Here is a 19,368-nt window from a genome sequence, read left to right as displayed (position 1 = left end):
ACCTATTCTCCACCTCCGTGAAGAACCCGCTCATGTGCGCAGGAGTCATATGAGCCCTGTGAACCACTTTAAATTGCAGCAGGCGCATCTTAGCACAGGAGGACGCCGAGTTCACACGATACAATATTTCACTCCAGAACCCCATCCCGGATCCTCCTCCCACTTCCTTTTATCTCTTCTAATGACACCGTCCCCATCTCCAGCAATTACCCATATATATCCGAGATCCTCTCCTCCCCCAGCTCATCACTTGATAACAGTCTGCCTAACAGTGTAAGGCTCGGCAGCTGAGGGAACGAAGGAAACACTTTTCGTACAAAGTCCAACACTTGCCTGCATGTACCAAAATTCACTACCCCTTCTTCAATTCCTCCAGCCCCGCACACCTCCCCTCTACAAACAAATCCTGCATCCTCTCGATCGCCTCCCTACTCCAACTCCTATAAGTTGCGTCCATCCCTGCCGGCGCAAACCTATGATTTCAACAAATCGGTGCCTGTACCGGCATGCCCCCCCCCAACCCAAAGTGGTGCCGAAGCTCATTCCAAATCTTAAGGGATCACCACCAGCCCTGTTCTATACCTGGCCATAACCAACACCTTTAGATATGCCCCCTTGCAGGGGGACCACTCCACTTGCACCAACCCCCACCACCACAGCTGCACCTTTTCCACATTTGCTGCACAGTAATGATGTAGTAAATGTGATAACGCCACCATCCCCTCTCCTAAGAATTCACTGGAAATACCTCACTCTTCAACATGTTGAGTTTATACCCTGAGAAGTCCCAAACTTCCCTAACAATCCCATTATTTTCTCCATTCGTACAATTAGATCCAAGACTTATAGCAACAGATCATCCATGTAGAGCATATATGTCAAACTCAAGGCCTGCGGGCCAAATCCGGCCCGCGGTGGAATTATCTTTGGCCCGCGAGATAAAATCTAATTACTTTTTTAAAAAAAATTTAGATTAGCCAATTATTTTTTCCAATTAAGGGGCAATTTAGTGTGGCCAATCCACCTACTCTGCACATTTTTGGGTTGTGGGGGCGAAACCCACGCAGACACGGGGAGAACGTGCAAACTCCACACGGACAGTGACCCAGAGCCGGGATCGAACCTGGGACCTCAGCGCTGTGAGGCGGTTGTGCTAACCACTAGGCCACCGTGCTGCCCTAATAATATCTAATTACTATTAAAGCTGGCACCAGCAATTGAAGCGCCTATGGCGTATGATATGGCTGATGCCAAGTTTATTCAGGTATAGTGTGAATCACAAAGTGTTGGCCTGTGGAAAAATGTTTTCATTAGAAATTACTCTGGAAAAGCTCCAGATAAAGCAATAAGAAATAAATGCAACTAATTTTTTTATTTATTTAATATTTAATGTTGTTTTTATAGGCAATAACCTAAGCTTTATTAGTTCCAGGTTCAATAAGTTCATTTCAATATGTTTTGCAAAAAAACATTGAACCAGTCCGGCCCTCGACTTGTCCTGATTTTTTAATTTTGGCCCACGGTGTATTTGTGTTTGACACCCCTGATGTAGAGAGATGCCCAGTCTCCCCTTACTATGCCTTTGACACCGAATGTACAATGGCCAGGGGCTCTATAGCTAATGCAAGACAACGGAGATAATGGTCATCCCTGTCTCATGCTTCTATGAAGCCAGAAATATCCCGAATTCACCACATTGGTCCTCTCACTTGCCGTGGGGGTGGCATAGAGCAGTCTTACCCAGGAGATAAACGTTGGCCGAAACCCGAAACGTCACAGGACCTCGAGCAGGTACCTTCAATAATTTCTGGCACCTTCCCCCTAGACGCGGTCATCACCACGTTTTGAAGCTGCCTCATATTACTTGACAACTGTTGCACCATGACAAAGCCCGTTTGATTCTCAGAGGCCACCTCCAACATTAACCCTTCTCATCGCCTCACCAAAACCTTCACCAGCACCTTCACATTTAATATTTAACAAGGAAATGGGCCTATAAAAGTCCCACATTCTGCCGGATCCTTATCCTCCTTTAGGATCAGGAGATTCTAAAACTAGGGCGCCTAGTCTAAAAGTTAGGGTGAGGCCATTCAGGAGAGCTGTTTGGAAGAACTTCACTCAAAGGGTGGTAGTGGTTTGGAATTCTTTCCCACAAACAGCAGTTGAAGCTAGATCAGTTGTTAATTTTAAATCTTAAATAAATAGATAGGTTTTGTTAAGCAAGGTATTAAGGGATATGGGTCAAAGGCCGGTATATGGAGTTAGGCTATAGATCAGCCATGTTCTTATTGAATGGTGGGAATGCTCGAGGGCTGAATGGCCTACTCCTGTTGCCAGAATCTCAGAATTGTTATGGCACAGGAGGCGGCCATTTGGCTCATTTTGTCTTCGCCGGCTCTCCAAATAAGCACCCTGAGATGGTGCCATTCCGCTACCGTTTCCCCATACCGCTACTTATTACTTCTGTTCAAATAATCAAGTGCCGTGGTTAAACCTGACTCGACCACGCTTGTGGGCAGTGCGATCCAGATCCGAAGCACTCGTTATGTGAAATGTTTTTTTTCACTCCTAACATTTACTTCCTTTGCAAATCACTTCAAAGCTGTGCCCTTTCATTCTTGATCCTTTTACAAGTGTGAACAGTTTCTACCTATCTACTATGTCTAGCCCCTCTTCCTCCTTCCCTCCCAAGGTCAACAGTCTCAACCTCACCTATCCATCCTCGTATCTGAAGTTTCTCATCCCTTAAGCCATTCTTGTTAACCTTTTCTGCATTCTCTCCAATGCGTTCACATCCTTCCGATAGTGTGGCATCCTGAACTGCATACAATATTCTAGCTCTGGTCTAACAGTTGTCTTGCAGAACCTCAGCATATCCTCCTAGCTCTTGTACTCTATGCCCCTATTAATAAATCCCAGAATACTGTATACTTTCTTTACTACTCTTCACCTGCCTGCCACCTTCAATAATAGTAACCCCACATACTATTATGCACACAATTTTCTGCATCTCCCCCTCACAATCTTTTGTATTGGTGGCTTCAATTTTCAACTGTTCTTGGCTCGCTTTGCGGAATTTAACGGGATGTATTGTAAGCGTCCTTCCTGTTTATTCCCTTATTTCCTCATGTTTGCTGTGATTATTTTAATCCATAGGTGATTAATGGACATGTCATTTTCAGGCAAGCAGCCTGTATCCCGATCAGGAAGAATGCGGAAGGCTGTGCTAGTTTAAACTGGAGTTGTAGATTGGCCAGCATCAGTGACACAGAGATGGGTTGGGACTCAGCCAATGAATTGGCCCAAAAGGCTGCCCGCTTACAGCAATTGATTGGATCCTATTCCACTGGTATGTTTTTCAAAGTCCCAAGGTTATGAGTTTGTTTTCAGTTTTGATTCTGGCAGCACAGTGAAGGGGTCCAGCTAACTCTCTGCAGAAAGAACCAGCTAACTCTCTCCAGAAGGTAACTGTGGGGGCTGGCTCTCTCGCTCTCTCCAGAAAGCCTCTGGCTGCTGTTTTCCTGAAACTATAGAGGCATGAAGACAAATCTCGAACTGAAAGCATAGTTTTGAACAGAAATAAGGTACCTGTCCAGGAAAAGATGAGAGTAATGCTTTTCTAAACTAGAGTACCTGCATGAGGGCAGGACGGTAGAACAGTGGTTAGCACTGTTAATTCACAGCACCAGGGTCCCGGGTTCGATTCCCACTTGGGTCACTGTCTGTGTGGAGTTTGCAAGTTCTCCCCATGTTCTCCTGTGTCTGTGTAGGTTTCCTCCTGGTGCTCTGGTTTCCTCCCAGACGTGTTAGGTGAATTGGGCATTCTGAATTCTCCCTTGGTGTATCCGAACAGGCGCCGGAGTGTGGCAACAAGGAGATTTTCGCAGTAACTTCATTGCAGTGTTAATGTAAACCTACTTGTGACCAATAGCAAAGATGGTTATCATTATTATGAATGAATCTACAAATAAGATCATTACAGGCTGTGAACCAAAGACTTTGCAAGCGGCTGTGAAGAAAAGTGTGCGAAAACCATCATCTGGAAAAAGACTCTTTCTTACCTCTATTTAACTTTTTTTAACCCCTTTCCATCCATCCTGTGTTTCTGTCTTAAAGTGGATATGAGGTATTAGCTTGTCATTAACCAGTTGTATTTACTGCATATTTCTTGGTAGTTCTTGTTATAAATAAACGGTACTTGTGTTTACATTTATCAACCTGGCAACGATGATTATTGGGCAGCCAGCCAAGGCCTAAAGACTAGGTATTTTTATAAGAATTATTGGTTAATTCAGTGGTGCTGTGATTCTAGGGCTCGTGAGGCTGGAATTGACCGCACACTAGCCCAGGGTGTCGCAGCTGTATGCTCTCCTCGGAAGTCAGAGATTTCTGCTTCTGGTCTTCAGTACATTCAGCTGAACAGAGATTTTCTTTTTTTAAGTTTCTCCTCTTTGTACTTTTGGGGAAAGGTTGCCCTTGTTTCAAAGAATGAAACCTGTTCAAATCCTGTGAAGATCTGTACAGCTGTAGAGGGTCTACACACTTCTACTGTCGCAATAAACAAAGCATTGTGTAATGCCTCATCCATGGAAATAAATCAGATGGCCAAAGAGAAAGCCAAAGAATATTTTGAAGAAAAAAAGGTTGCCTGCTAATACCGTAGGAATTGCTTTTTCTGTAGGCAGTGGATCAGCTTACACACATACTCGAGTGAGTTTGCCACTCCGATCTGAACATCTCTAGAACTTCATCAGGATATATGCCGTCTTCAATAAGTAAAACAAGGTTCAGGATCTCCTCCTGTGACAATTTGTCTGTCAGTGACATCTTGGTTACCATTCTCTTCCCCTATTTCCTGATCGAGCAAATTAAGGTAATCTTGTAACCTTGACTTCACCTGTGTGCATCTAGCTTCATTGCAAACAGAGGTGAAACATTAATGATGTGCTCTGGTCGCAGGGATGGAGTTTTGGAAATGAAGACTGATTCATAGGATTCCAAATCAACTGGAATTTCTTGAATGGAAGTTCCTTTAACAGATTTCTCCTGTCTGGTAAATATGTAAATGTCACTACAGTCCCAGAGGACCTTGGGCTGCTTTCCCCTTTCGAGAGCTGACTGGCGGTGACTTAACAGAAGGGTCACCGCACCTCGGGAAAGGTTGAGAAGGCAGGGTCTCACTAAATAAGTGCAGCCGATGCGGGAATTGAACCCACGCATCACGATCCAGCCAACTGAGCTAACCGACGTCCCCCCCTTGTCTGGTAAATGCAGGTTTCCTGAAATGACAGGCCATTTTAAAATGACATAAATTACCACTGCAGTTTAGGCAGGGAACTCTTCCTGCCTGTGGGCCTCCTTCCTGCCACAGTGGGGACTTTGGAAATGGCTGTTCGTGCCTTTTTAGAGCATTTCCCTGGTTGCTGACTCTTGCTATGTTTTCGAGCCCACTAATTGAACAACTTCAGTGGGTTGTTTTCCTTCCATCTCTTGACAAAACCTTATTCTACCTCCTCTCGGCCAGTTTATACAGCTTTGCTTAAATTGAAATATTCCCGCGATTGTCAGAAGTCAGATTCTGATTTAAAAGGCCAAAAGTGTTCCTTCCATACTCTTTCTTCGGCTAGGTGGCACAATTCATTGATGGATGAATCGATCCTTTCACCCTGTTTTTGACTGTACCAAGTAAATTTCTGCCTCTTGACAATATATTACGAAGACTGAAGGGAAGTCAAAGGCTCCGAAGGCATCCTTTGTAAGAGGCTGTCTCTTCATTCACCCCCCCTGCCTGATCAGCATGCTGTCTGATATGCCTCCAACAATGTACAGCAAAGTGCTAACTTGATTTGCAGTCCTTTTTCTCTCAATTTGGGCAACCTGGCACCGGGCAAAATGTCTTCATCAATTTTGCCATTGTGTAGCCTATCTAGGACCATGTATATTTTGAAGGAATTCTGGAAGGGGCAAAGTCTTGCCCTTGTTATTTGGTTGTCACCTGTGTGGTTGCTGGGCACCACTGGAGGCTTTCCCCACCAATTTCTACAGTTTTTCTGTGGGTATAGTCACTCCTACTGCCATCTGTTAATGTGGATTTATTTCTGAATTCTTTGGCTTCTTACTCTGGAAGGGATCTTGCTGAAGTCTTTGGTTGAATAACATTTATTTACATACTAACTCTTTACAAATGCCAAATAAGATCAAGACGTGGCTGGAGCTACGCAGCGATGCATCTTGCTTTGAGGGACATTACTGCGACGTACCTATGGAGCATGTGCGTAAGGAGTTCTAAATACTCAGTCCTTTATTGGCTTAATGAAGTTTGTGTTTCCATTTATTCAGCAATAGTTTAGTAACTCGATAGCAAAAGGGTTCTTGCACATATCTGAAGATCATTTTACGATTTGGCAGATTATTGATGCTCCTGACGGTCAGGAGTAATTCCCTCCAATAGCCATCCGAGGTGTTGTTCAAACTAAGGGGCTCTATCCAAATCATGAATCAATGGACAGTGTAACTAGTAAATCCTTGTTTGAACCTAAAGACTGAGAATTAAACAGACACTTTGAAGTATGTTCCTAAATTTCATAGTTAATGCACATGGGGAGTGAGGGAGGAGAAAGACTTGGGAAAGATATAAATAAAGGGTGGGGTCTGTGGAACGGCAGTACTTTTCTTAAAATTTGGAATACCCAATTCATTTTTTCCTACTAAGGGACAATTTAGCATGGCCAATCTACCTACCCTGCACGGATTGTGGGGGCAAAACCCACGCAAAGACTGGGAGAATGTGCAAACTCCACATGGACAGTGACCCGGGGCCGGGATCAAACCTGGGACCTCGGCGTCGTGAGGCAGCAGTGCTAACCACTGAGCCACCGTACTGCCCTGCAGTATTTTAATCCGGGAGTGGTAGTTTACACTGACCTGAGGCAAGATTGGTTCAGGTTATCTACAGTAACTTTGAGATTAAATCAACTTGCAAATGAGGTATTGTGGTTAAAATTTTCAAGACCAAGCGAAAAATACCTCTTAATAATCACTGCGGTTTGGAATGAATTTTATGGGTTGAAAATGCTATATAAATGCCAATGGTTAATCAACCAAGATGGATGGTACCAACATACCAAAATGCATACAATTTGCATTAAGCATGTCCTGGATGCGATTGGTCAGGTCTAAATAGGATTAAGCTAGTAAAAGGAATCTGGGTAGATATCAGGGCTGCTTCAAAATTTAATACACTAAAGCAAGATGCATGGTGAATAATCCAGAAACTGGACGGCACCCGGGTGGGGAGGAGAACATCCATATTCATTCACTTGCAACTTGCGTGTATATAACACAACACATTGATTTACGTTCTTTCAGCACCCGCTTTGCTGGCATTATGCTTCTCTGAAAAGGGCAAAAAAAACACAAAAGCATTCACCGAATAAATGTTTGTTTGTTGCCCAATCTTTTAATTTGTTCTCGGACGCACCATTGACATTTTCATTTAATTCCTTTGTTCTGCTGTTGATGATGTAGACAAGTGGAGACATGTTTCATGGACATAGATTTTTATTAGTGCTGTAACTGCCACAACGGCAGTAGTGTTACTACTTTCTGAAGTGTTTGGCTACATCACACATGAAGTTTGTTGAGATTAAACTGTTGAGACTTTTGTTTTCGCAGTTGTTGGCTTGGTAGGACCAGATTCTGTGTGTTGGGCTCTACAGCTTTAGCTGGTAAATTGGAGCAGAATCTGTCCTTTTCACAAGTGTTTTTTGGGTGGCTTGAAAGAAGTTCCATTTCTCTCCTTTTACAACCTCAAGGCGTCCCAACTTGCATCGCAGGCATTGAAAATGTAGGAAAAGTAGCAGTCGGTTTGAATGCTGCAAGATCCCATAAAAATGTGCTGGCGGGGGTGCAGAGGAGATTCACTAGGTTAATACCAGAGTTGAGGGGGTTGGATTACGAGGAGAGGTTGAGTAGACTGGGACTGTACTCGTTGGAATTTAGAAGGATGCGGGGGGATCTTATAGAAACATATAAAATTATGAAGGGAATAGATAGGATAGATGCAGGGAGGTTGTTTCCACTGGCCAGTGAAAGCAGGATAAGGGGAAGTAGATTTAGGACTTGAGTTTCGGAGGAACGTCTTCACCCAAAGGGTTGTGAATCTATGGAATTCCTTACCCAGTGAAGCAGTTGGGGCTCCTTCATTAAATGTTTTCAAGATAAAGATAGTTCTTTTTTGAAGAATAAAGGGTTATGGTGTTCAGGCAGGAAAGTGGCGCAGCGTCCACAAGATCAGCCATGAATGAAGTAAGAGACTGCTGTGTCCTCTGTTTCACTGAGACATGGCTCACCCCCGCCTCACCGGACTGTGCCATACAACCTGAAGGCTTCTCTATTCACCGGGCAGACCGCACGGCATCTTCAGGCAAAGCGAAAGGTGGAAGGGTTTGCCTCCTCATCAACTCCTCCTGGTGCTTGGATGTGGCGACCCTGGTGACCTACTGCTCCCCAGACCTGGAATACCTGACCGTAAAGTGCCGCCCATACTATCTTCCACGTGAGTTTACTTCAGCCATTATCACAACGGCCAACATCCCACCCCAGGCAGAAGTGAGGAAGGCGCTGGATGAACTGTACACAGTCATAAACAACTACGAAATAGAACACCCGGAGGCCTTGTTCATCGTGGCCGGGGACTTCAACAAGGACAACTTCAACAGTGTACTGCCAAAATTCCACCAGCACATCTCCTGTCCCACCAGGGGCGACAACACTCTTGACCACTGTTACTCAAAAATCAAGGGCACCTACCGTTCCATCCCCCGACACATTTTGGGAAATCAGACTATAAGACTGTGCTCCTTCTCCCGGCTTACAAGCAAAACCTCAAGCGGGAGAATCCAGCTAAGAAGGTTGTGCAGTGCTGGTCCGAGGAGACAGAAGAGCTCTTACGTGACTGCTCAGAGACAGTGGACTGGTCCATATTTAAGAACTCAGCGACTAACTTAAATGAGTATGCCACCACCGTCACAGACTTCATCAGCAAATGTGTGGACGACTGCATGCCAAAGAAAGCAGTACGTACGTTTCCCAACCTGAAACCATGGTTCAACCGCGAGATTGACTCCCTACTGAAGGACCGATCTGATGCGTTCAAGGCAGACGACCCTGTCCTATACAAGAAATCCTGGTACGACCTCCGCAAAGCCATCCAAGATGCCAAGAGAGAATATCAAACTAAGCTAGAGTCACAGACAGACTCTCGGCGGTTGTGGCAAGGACTAAACAACATAACTGGCTACAAAGCGAAGCCAAGCAGTATTTCTGGCAGCAGCGCACACCTCCCCGATGAACTTAATGCATTCTATGCTCGGTTCGAGGAGGTAACCAACAATTCGCTGTCGAGTGCCCCCGCAGCCCATAACTCACCCGTACCCACCATCACAGCTTCCGAAGTCAGATCAACCTTCCTGAAAGTGAACCCGCGGAAGGCGACGGGCCTGGACGTGATCCCTGGTCGTGCAGTCAGAGCCTGCACAGACCAGCTGGCAGAGGTATTCACAGACATCTTGAACCTGTCCCTACTCCACTCCAAGGTCCCCACCTGCTTCAGGAAGACCACCATCATACCGGTACCAAAGAAGAACCAGGCAACGTGCCTCAATGACTACCGCCCGGTGGCCCTGACGTCAGTTGTAATGAAGTGCTTCGCGAGGCTGATCATGAAGCGCATCACCTCCATACTCCCGGAACGCCTTGACACACTTCAATTCACATACCGTCGCAACCGGTCCACATCAGACGCCATTTCCCTGGCCCTACACTCATCCCTAGAGCATCTCGAAAACAAGGACTCCTACATCAGACTCCTATTTATTGACTACAGCTCCGCCTCCAACACCATAGTCCCAGCCAAGCTCATATCAAAGCTCCAAAACCTAGGACTTGGCTCTCCACTCTGCAACTGGATCCTCGATTTTCTGACCAACAGACCACAATCAGTAAGAATGAACACCAACGCCTCCTCCACAATAGTCCTCAATACCGGTGCCCCGCAAGGCTGCGTACTTAGCCCCCTACTCTACTCCCTGTACACACACGACTGCGTGGCAAAACTTGGTTCCAACTCCATCTACAAGTTTGCTGACAATACGACCATAGTGGGCCGGATCTCGAATAACGACGAGTCAGAATACAGGAGAGAGATAGAGAACCTAGTGGAGTGGTGTAACAACAACAATCTCTCCCTCAATGCCAGCAAAACTAAAGAGCTGGCCATTGACTTCAGGAAGCAAAGTACTGTACACACACCTGTCAGCATCAACGGAGCCGAGGTGGAGATGGTTAGCAGTTTCAAATTCCGAGGAGTGCACATCACCAAAAATCTGTCCTGGTCCACTCACGTTGACGCGATCACCAAGAAAGCACAACAGCGCTTATACTTCCTCAGGAAACTAAGGAAATTCGGCATGTCCACATTAACCCGTAGCAACTTTTACAGATGCACCATAGAAAGCATCCTATCGGGCTGCATCACAGCCTGGTATGGCAACTGCTCGGCCCAGGACCGCAAGGAACTTCAGAGAGTCGTGAATACCGCCCAGTCCATCACACGAACCTGCCTCCCATCCATGGACTCCATCTACACCTCCCGCTGCCGGGGGAAAGCGGGCAGCATAATCATAATGATCCCTCCCACCCGGCTTACTCACTTTTCCAACTTCTTCCATCGGGCAGGAGATACAGAAGTCTGAGAACACGCACGAACAGACTCAAAAACAGCTTCTTCCCCACTGTCACCAGACTCCTAAATGACCCTCTTATTGACTGACCTCATTAACACTACACCCTGTATGCTTCATCCGATGCCAATGCTTATGTAGTTACATTGTATATCTTGTGTTGCCCTATTATGTATTTTCTTGTATTTTTTTGAATTTTGTTTAATTCCCTTTTCTTCCCATGTACTGAATGATCTGTTGAGCTGCTTGCAGAAAAATACTTTTCACAGTACTTCGGTACACGTGACAATAAACAAATCCAATCAAATCCAATGATCTCATTGAATGGCGGAGTAGGCTCGAACGGCCAGAAGGCCTACTCCTGCTCCTAGTTCTCATAGAACATAGAACAGTACAGCACAGAACAGGCCCTTCGGCCCTCGATGTTGTGCCGAGCAATGATCACCCTACTCAAACTCAAGTATCCACCCTATACCCGTAACCCAACAACCCCCCCCTTAACCTTACTTTTTAGGACACTACGGGCAATTTAGCATGGCCAATCCACCTAACCCGCACATCTTTGGACTGTGGGAGGAAACCGGAGCACCCGGAGGAAACCCACGCACACACGGGGAGGATGTGCAGACTCCACACAGACAGTGACCCAGCCGGGAACCGAACCTGGGACCCTGGAGCTGTGAAGCATTTATGCTAACCACCATACTACCGTGCTGCCCGTATGTAATGGGTAGGTAGGACTGGAAAATCCTACCCGTAGAGTACATATTGTCTCTTGGATATCTTGAAGTAACTGGAGCAGATAATTTGACTTCTTCACAGTCCATGTTTGGTTGTGGGTCATTGTCTGTATTTTAATTAAAAAAAAAATAAAAATTTTTATTCAAATTTTAACCAACCAGAACAGAAAGAAATAAGAACAGTAACACCCCCCCCCCCCCCCCCCCCCATATACACAAATAATAATTTAACAAAAGTAATTAACATGAAAGCATTCAGGGTTTGTGCCCAAGGAAGGGGCACGGGGGGCTGCTGTTGGTGGTACCGGAAGATACTGCAGACGGGAAGGGCCGGAATTCTTTGGGGAAAGTGTGGAGGTAGTTGATAAGTGTATTAAGTTTGACGGAGGAGGGGATATGCATGTGGCGCCTCCACGTCTGCACTCAAACATCTCTGTATTCTTGGCAAATGTAAGAACCCAGCTTACATCAGCGGGAAATCATTGATGCTGTTGAACATGTTTAAATTATGTCAGGCTGCATCTTAGCAGGGAAACCTGCTTAAAGTCTGAACATGGCTTGATAAAATGTAATTGATCAATGGTGTAATTGGATATGGTCATAGATTGCGGCACAGAAGGAGGCCTTTCAGCCCATCCAAGTCCATGCTGCCTTTCTGGAGAGCGATCTAGTCATTCCCATTCCCCAACTCCATCCCTGAAACCCTACATGTTGCATTGCCCTCGAGTACCCATCTAATTTCCAATAGTTGATCATCTCTGCTTGCACCATGATTGTAGGCAGAAAGTTCCAGGTCATTACTGCTCACTCTCTAATTTTTAAAAAGTTCTTCCTCACATCTCTATTACTTGAAATCTTAAATGTGTCTCCCAGTTTCTGTACTGTCAATTAATGGGAACAATTTTACTTTGTCTTACCTTATCTAAATTGATCATCACTTTGTACATCTCCATCAAACATCTCCTCAAACTCCCTTGCTCCAAGGGGAACAACCGCAGCTTCTCCAATCTGACCTCCTGGCTAGAATTTCTCACCCTGAATCTATTCTGGTAAATGTTCTTTCTCACGGATTGAGGGAACTGATAAAGTAGCTAATAATTCCGTAATTGTGAAGGTGTTTAGCAAACTTCAGGGAAATGTGTTGAAATGACGTTATTACATGTAAATGATGCAATGTGATTTTCGTGGTGGCACTCGGTTATCCACCCCCACCCTGTTCTTTAAACACTTGTTTAAAGAGCTGCTGTTCCCACTTTAACATTTCAGCCTAATGTTAAAACTGCAAAGGACCGATCCTTTTTGAAGTGATTTGGCACCGGTGGCCCACTGCTTGATGTTCTTTACAATGCAAAAGTTGCACTTCTTTCATGTAGTGTTAGTGTAGGCGTAACAACTGATAGTCAGTGTTGTATCTCCTCTGCTGTGGGATAAGGAGGCAGCTGGTATGACATCCATAGATTCCCTCGTGCAAAAGGAGGCCATTCGGAACCATCGAGTCTGCACTGACCCTCTGAAAGAGCACCCTATGTAGTCTCCCTTGTGTCTGCCTGGGTTTCCTCTGGCTGCTCCGGATTCCTCCCCCCCAAGTCCAGAAAGACGTGCTTGTTAGGTGAATTAAACATTCTGAATTCTCCCTCTGTGTATCCGAACAGGCGCCGGAGTGTGGTGACTCGGGGATTTTCGCAGTAACTTCATTGCAGTGTTAATGTAAGCCTACTTGTGACAATAATAAATATTATTATTATCCTCGTAACCCCAGCTAACCTGCACATCTTTGGACTGTGGCAGGAAATGTGAGCACCCGGAGAAATCTGCACGGGCACTGGGAGAATGTGCAAACTTCACAGTCACGCAACCAAGGCCAGAATTGAACCTGGGTCCCTGGTGCTGGCAGGCGGCCGTGATAAGCAGTGTGCCACCATGCCACCCACTTGAGCCATCTCCAGTATACAACATGAATCAATATTTTATTAAAACTTTTGAATTGCTGTGAATCTTAAAATTAGTTTTTAAAATTCCTATGCTGTGAAGTATGGTTTATTCCTTTTTTTTCTCTTGCAGCGTCGGTAGAATGCAACAAATGATCTTTTAATTTTTAGAGAGTCGCGTTCACGTCCTCAGCAATGCCCCAAAGTGTTTCCCACTCACTGGTTAAGTTAGACAGATAACGCAGCAGCCCATTTGCACCCACCAATGTGCAAACAGCAGCGAGGGGTAAATGTTGACACCGAGCTTAAGACACTTGAATCGATTCAATCTGAATCAATGGATCGTGCCTCGCGGTCCAGCTGAAGGAGGATAATTTATCACAGGTACATGGCATCCGAGAAGTCAAGTGGAACTGAATTATAACACAGCCATTGTTCAGAAAGGCAGTCTCTTCCCCTATGCTCCTGGGCTTCGAGTATAGTGAGTGGGTCAGGCTCATTGTGTTGGACAGCACGGTAAGATTGTTGTCATTTTGAACAGCAGTATTTTAACTTGCGGCTGCTGCTTGTTATTTTAATGCAAGCTGCTGAAATGAGTTTTAAAAACAAACAACGATGAACCTTCCGTTTCTCGTGTTGTCTGAAAAGTCTGATTAGTGCCCTCAAAATATAACCCAACAGTCGACCTCTTATCCTCACTTCATCCTCTTATAACACTTTAAATGTAGTGTAATCTTATAACCCAGAGTTGCAGTTCTATAATACGTCAGTGGTATGAAGACTATTGCTTAACCCCGTTGGGATATAGGGTGTAATTATAGCGCAGTGCCACAAGCGTGTTAAGATAGTGTTTCCTTTTTGTAAAAATTACTTGCCTCCTCTTAATTATTCTCCCTGTCCCAAATTACCTTTGTGTGTGTGTGTTATATTATATCGCTGGGTGAAGTCCTGAAGCTCACTGTATTTCTGACAGACAATGTGCTGCACTGCAGCTCTGCTTCGTCCCTCACTGTGTGTTTAAACTGCGTACTCCCTTGGATGACTCCCTTCACTGTTCTTAGCCCAGAGGTAGTGGATTAGATACGAGGTCCTGCTCCCCCGGAGACGAGCAGGCACTTGCCACCTCTCTCTCTCTGCTTTTCTACCGCACATTGAGGAGGAACAATAGACCCGCGACATGAATGAGCAGGATGATGGGGAAGGTTGTTCCAGCCTGGGTGAGTGTGAGACTACAGAATGATGCAGCTGCTTGACTGCATTAGCATGTATATGTATCTATCCCTCCTCTCCTCCTCCTTCCTTGTGTGCCTATTTTGCTCTCACTCCTAATGCCACAGATTGTTTTTGATGCTGTGTCTGGACCACTAGGACTTGCAAGGTTAACATCCAATTTGCTGCGACAGGCAGAACAGCTATTTCAGTTCAAGCCTTTTGTAAGCTCTTCAGTGCTGGCGAGGCGAGCCTCTCTCACCCCATGCAGCACTGAGCATTGCTCCCAAGTGCTGAACTGCTTTTATGTTAAATGTGTAGAATCTGCTGACGTTTCAGGAGATGTGCTGGCTGTCTGATTTTTCCCTTCGTCTTTTGGCTGGCTCATGATGAGCAAGTTTGGAAGGGGGGTGGGTGGCAATTCATTCCTATGACTGGATTCATTGCCAGCAATGCTCCTTTCACCACTCCTAATTTAGTAGAAGGAAGCCTTTTTAAAGGTCTGTAGTTTCATTTCCACATAATTAGTGTTTGAAGTTTGCTAATGTCTACCTGCCATAACATTTTTTAAAATAACGTTTAATTAGTTTCTTGGATTATTTAAAACATCCTTTTTAGTGAGAAATCCAGGTGGTGGGCTTAAAGCCCAAGATGCAATCAAAGTTGACAAAAGCCAGTCAAGACATAGTGATTCATTTACACCCAGTTTGGCTTTTAAAAACTTGATTGTAGGAGGGGTAAAGTTGAGAAAGTGAAGGATTCAAACATCTGAAGTTCCTGGGAGAGGGTATGGATTGGGAGATGGGTATGGATTGGGAGATGATATGTTTAATCTTGACACTCATTCACTGGAGGATTGTGGGAAGGAACAGATTGGCTGATGGCATTTCGATTTCTTCAAATGTACAAACAAGGAATGGGTCGTTTAGTCCCTCGAACCTGCTCCGCCATTTAATAAGGTCATTTGATGATTTGACTGGAATCTCAAATCTGCATCCTGCCCACCCCAGATAACCTATCACCTCCTTGCTTACCAAGAACCTATCCATCTCTGCCTTAAAAATATTCAAAGACCCTGCTTTCACCATCTTTTTAGAAAGAAGGTTTCAAAGGCTTATGACCCGAGTGGGGGAAAATAAATTCACCCCATTTCCTTTATAAATGGGCTGCATCTTTTTAAACCATGACCCCTAGATTCTCTCATACGGGAAGTATCCTCTCCAAATCCACCCTGTCCAGAACCCTCAAGATCTTGTTTGTTTCAATCAAGCCGCCCCTTACTCTTCTAAATTCCCAACAGATACAAGCCTAGACTCGACAATCGTTCCACATCGGACAACCCACTCATTCTAGGTATTAGTCTGGTAAACCATCTCTGAATTGCTTCCAACGCATTTCATCTCTCTTTAAAAAAAAAATGACCGATACTATTCACAGTGCACCAGATGTGGTCAAACTAATGCCCTGTACAACTAAAACATAACCTCCTATTTTTGGATCCAATTCCCTTCACAATATAAATGATAGCATTCTATTTGCATTCCTAATTACTTGCTCTACCTTCATTCTCGCCTTTTGCGTTTTATCATACATGTCCAATTCCCCGTTGAAAGTTGTTATTGAATCTGTTTCCACCACCCTTTCAGGCAGTGCATTTCAGATTGTAACAGCTAGTTGCATTTTTTCCCCCAAAACGCTGTCCATTCTCTTCTCCCTGCCCTTCGAATTTTTTGCCAATTATTAGAAATTTGTCTCTTGTGGTTACCGATCCTTGTGACATAAGTCATAGTACATACTGATAATGAAGTAAAAGGAACAAATCATTTGTGATATCGGAAAATGTGGAGACAACTGGATGCCTAGCTTCTTCCTCTGTACTGTCCAGGGAGATGTTAAAAAGAACTTCCACAGATGTGGGATTGGTATTTAAGTCCTTGGCACATTTTGACTTTATTGGGACCTGTTGAGGGGGGAGAAAAGTGGCAAAGGAAATTGAAACTTCCGAAATAGTTTGTCAATGGAAGAGATGTTGGAATTTTGTTTGCGGTCAAGGGAAATGGTGATCCCAAGAACGATAGGTCAGTTGAAAATGGATTAAAGATGAAGCTGTCAATGTTAAGAGACGGCAACTGGTTAACACATTCACATCATTTGTCAGGCTTAGCTTGATATAATTTAAGGTAGTCCACCGGGCACACATGATGGTGGCACGGATGAGCAAGCTTTTTGGGGTAGAGGACAGGTGTGCGAGGTGCGTGGGAGGTCCAGCAAATCATGTCCACATGTTTTGGGTATGCCCGAAGCTTAAGAGGGTTTTGGCAGGGTTTTGCTGAGGCTATGTCCATGGTACTTAAAACACGGGTGGTGCCGAGTCCAGAGGTGGCGATCGTTGGGAGTGTCGGAAGAGCCTGGAGTCCAGGGGGTGACCTGACGTTTTGACCTTTGCCTCCCTGGTAACCCGGAGACAGATTCTGTTAATGTGGAGAGACTCGAAGCCCCCGAAATTAGAGACCTGGGTTAGTGACATGGCTGGGTTCCTCAGTCTTGAGAAAATAAAGTTAGTCCTAAGAGGGTCAATGTTGGGGTGCGTCCGGAGGTGGCAGCCGTCCGTCGACTTTCTCGGAGAAAATTAAAACGTCAGCAGAGGCAGAAATCTAAGAGGAGGAGGGGTGGGGGGGGGGGGGGGGGGGGGTGGAGGTTAGGCTATTGTTTGATTGTTGAGGGTGCGAAGAACAAGATAGGGGTGGAAATGTTTTATGTCCCATGTTTATATTGCTGTTATCGGTATTATAATAAAAACTGCAGATACTCTAATAAAATGTTTTTTAAAAATAAAAGAGATGGCAGCTGTTGGTTGGACTAGTGAGAGACCTTTGGAAACTGTTTCTGAAGTCTCCAGAGAGTCTATTACTCATCAATAGGCATGGGGGAAGATCAAGACACAGAGGTATGTCTATTGTGGTGGACCCCATCCTTTCCTCTGCACTTCTTGGGAGTTTTATTTTTAAATGTCAGGAGGTGGTGTTGCAAACGCAGTTTAAAGGTTTCATATTAAAAGTGTATTGACACATAGTTGAAATCATTAGTTAGCAAACTGTATTTTACAAATAACATGTTAGCAAATTGATGGCCTGTTTGACACAGCACCATTCTCAGTAAATAACTTTTTTTTTGTGTGTGCACTGTTCATGACCTTTGGGTGCCCCAACGTGCTTTATAGCCAATGAAGTACTTCTTGAAGCTTAGTCACTGTTTAATGCTGTGAAAACCTTTTAATATCTCATCCAAAGCACTGCAACTTTGACAGTACGGCACTCCCTCCGTGCAGCATTGGAGAGTCTGTAAATTATGTGCTCGGGCCTCTGGAGTGGAACTTGAATCCATGAGCTTCTGACTCAGCTGTAAGAGCACTCTGAGTCAAAGGGTCATTATTGCACATCAGTAACCCTTTCATGTTTGCAATTCCCTTTTGAAGAAAGACAAGTGGCAATAGTAATAATTCGTAAAGGAGTCTGTTTGCGCAATAAAAGTGCAGGAACTTGAATCTCTGGCTTTTGCAAAAGAATTGATCAATCCTAATGGATTGTTCCTGCACTAGATCTAAAAGTCTCTACCATGTACTATATTTGACAGAAGCTAACCATGTGCTGAAAGGGAGGGGGGAGGGGGGGGGGGGGGGTGGGAAATCAGCCAGGTTTCCTGCTTCTGTTTGCTATCCAGTGGCTGCTGCTGAAAAGTGTGTGTCGGCCGGAGAACCGGTTCAGGCATGGTTGTGATTTCTTCAGCAGTTAAATAGCCTGCTAAAGGTCATCCATGAGGCTCTCACATGGAGAAGGAACATTCTTTCCAGGTGCCTGCAGGCTTCCCAGCACCACAAAGGCACATAGATGAAAGAAGTGCCTTCAGGAGAGCAGAGATAAATGCCAGCAAAATGTCTTGCGAGGTTTCAAGTGGATAATGGGCTTTAAGTCATAATTATGAGCAATCTAGGCCTGTCTCCTCCATCCTTGTTCCCAGCTTATAAATGTCCTTCCTCTCAACCCCACTTTCCTGTTCTTTGCATCTTTGCAACTCCAGTTCTTCACCCTCTGATGAAATAGGCTTCCTGCCATTGTCTGTGAAGGTAATCTGCTTTGTGTTGAGTTGTTTTGTCTTTTGTTTTCCTCTTCCTTAGTTGCAGGAGAAACTATACTATTGACTATAAATTTTAAATGAGAGGTGATTAGAGCATAGAACATAGAACAGTACAGCACAGAACAGGCCCTTTGGCCCTCAATGTTGTGCCGAGCCATGATCACCCTACTCAAACCCACGTATCCACCCTATACCCGTAACCCAACAACCTCCCCCTTAACCCTACTTTTATTAGGACACTACGGGCAATTTAGCATGGCCAATCCACCTACCCCGCACATCTTTGGACTGTGGGAGGAAACCGGAGCACCCGGAGGAAACCCACGCACACAGGGGGAGGACGTGCAGACTCCACACAGACAGTGACCCAGCCAGGAATCGAACCTGGGACCCTGGAGCTGTGACGCATTTATGCTAACCACCATGCTACCCTGCTGCCCTTTTATTAGATTAGATGCAATTTATATTGGGATGGGGACTGAAATGAGAAGGAATGCAGAAAGGAGATTTGAAACCTCTGTAAGATCATGCTGATGTTCCTTGGGTTCGCATCAAACACTAATTATCACTTACAGATAACTGTTAGCAGTTAGTCAAATACACATCCAAGTGGTG

At 44.9% G+C, this 19,368-nt stretch overlaps 1 protein-coding gene across 4 annotated transcripts in view; it reads left to right on the top strand.

Moving 5' to 3' along the window:
• The window catches only part of LOC119965868 (solute carrier family 12 member 7-like), a 320,909-nt gene that overhangs the window by 144,383 nt on the left and 157,158 nt on the right, over nt 1-19,368 (top strand). The window contains exon 1 of one of the 4 annotated variants that reach the window (XM_038796816.1): nt 14,161-14,627. The exons of the other annotated variants lie outside the window; for them this stretch is intronic. Within the exon in view, the coding sequence (XP_038652744.1) occupies nt 14,588-14,627 (40 nt within the window). The 5' untranslated portion in view covers nt 14,161-14,587. Of the gene's footprint in view, nt 1-14,160; nt 14,628-19,368 lie in introns of those variants that run through there. 4 annotated transcript variants of the gene reach the window in all.

The sequence above is a fragment of the Scyliorhinus canicula genome, chromosome 5 (genome assembly GCF_902713615.1).
Source record: "Scyliorhinus canicula chromosome 5, sScyCan1.1, whole genome shotgun sequence".
Classification (NCBI taxonomy): domain Eukaryota; kingdom Metazoa; phylum Chordata; class Chondrichthyes; order Carcharhiniformes; family Scyliorhinidae; genus Scyliorhinus; species Scyliorhinus canicula.
This window is presented reverse-complemented; position numbering and strand designations above follow the sequence as displayed.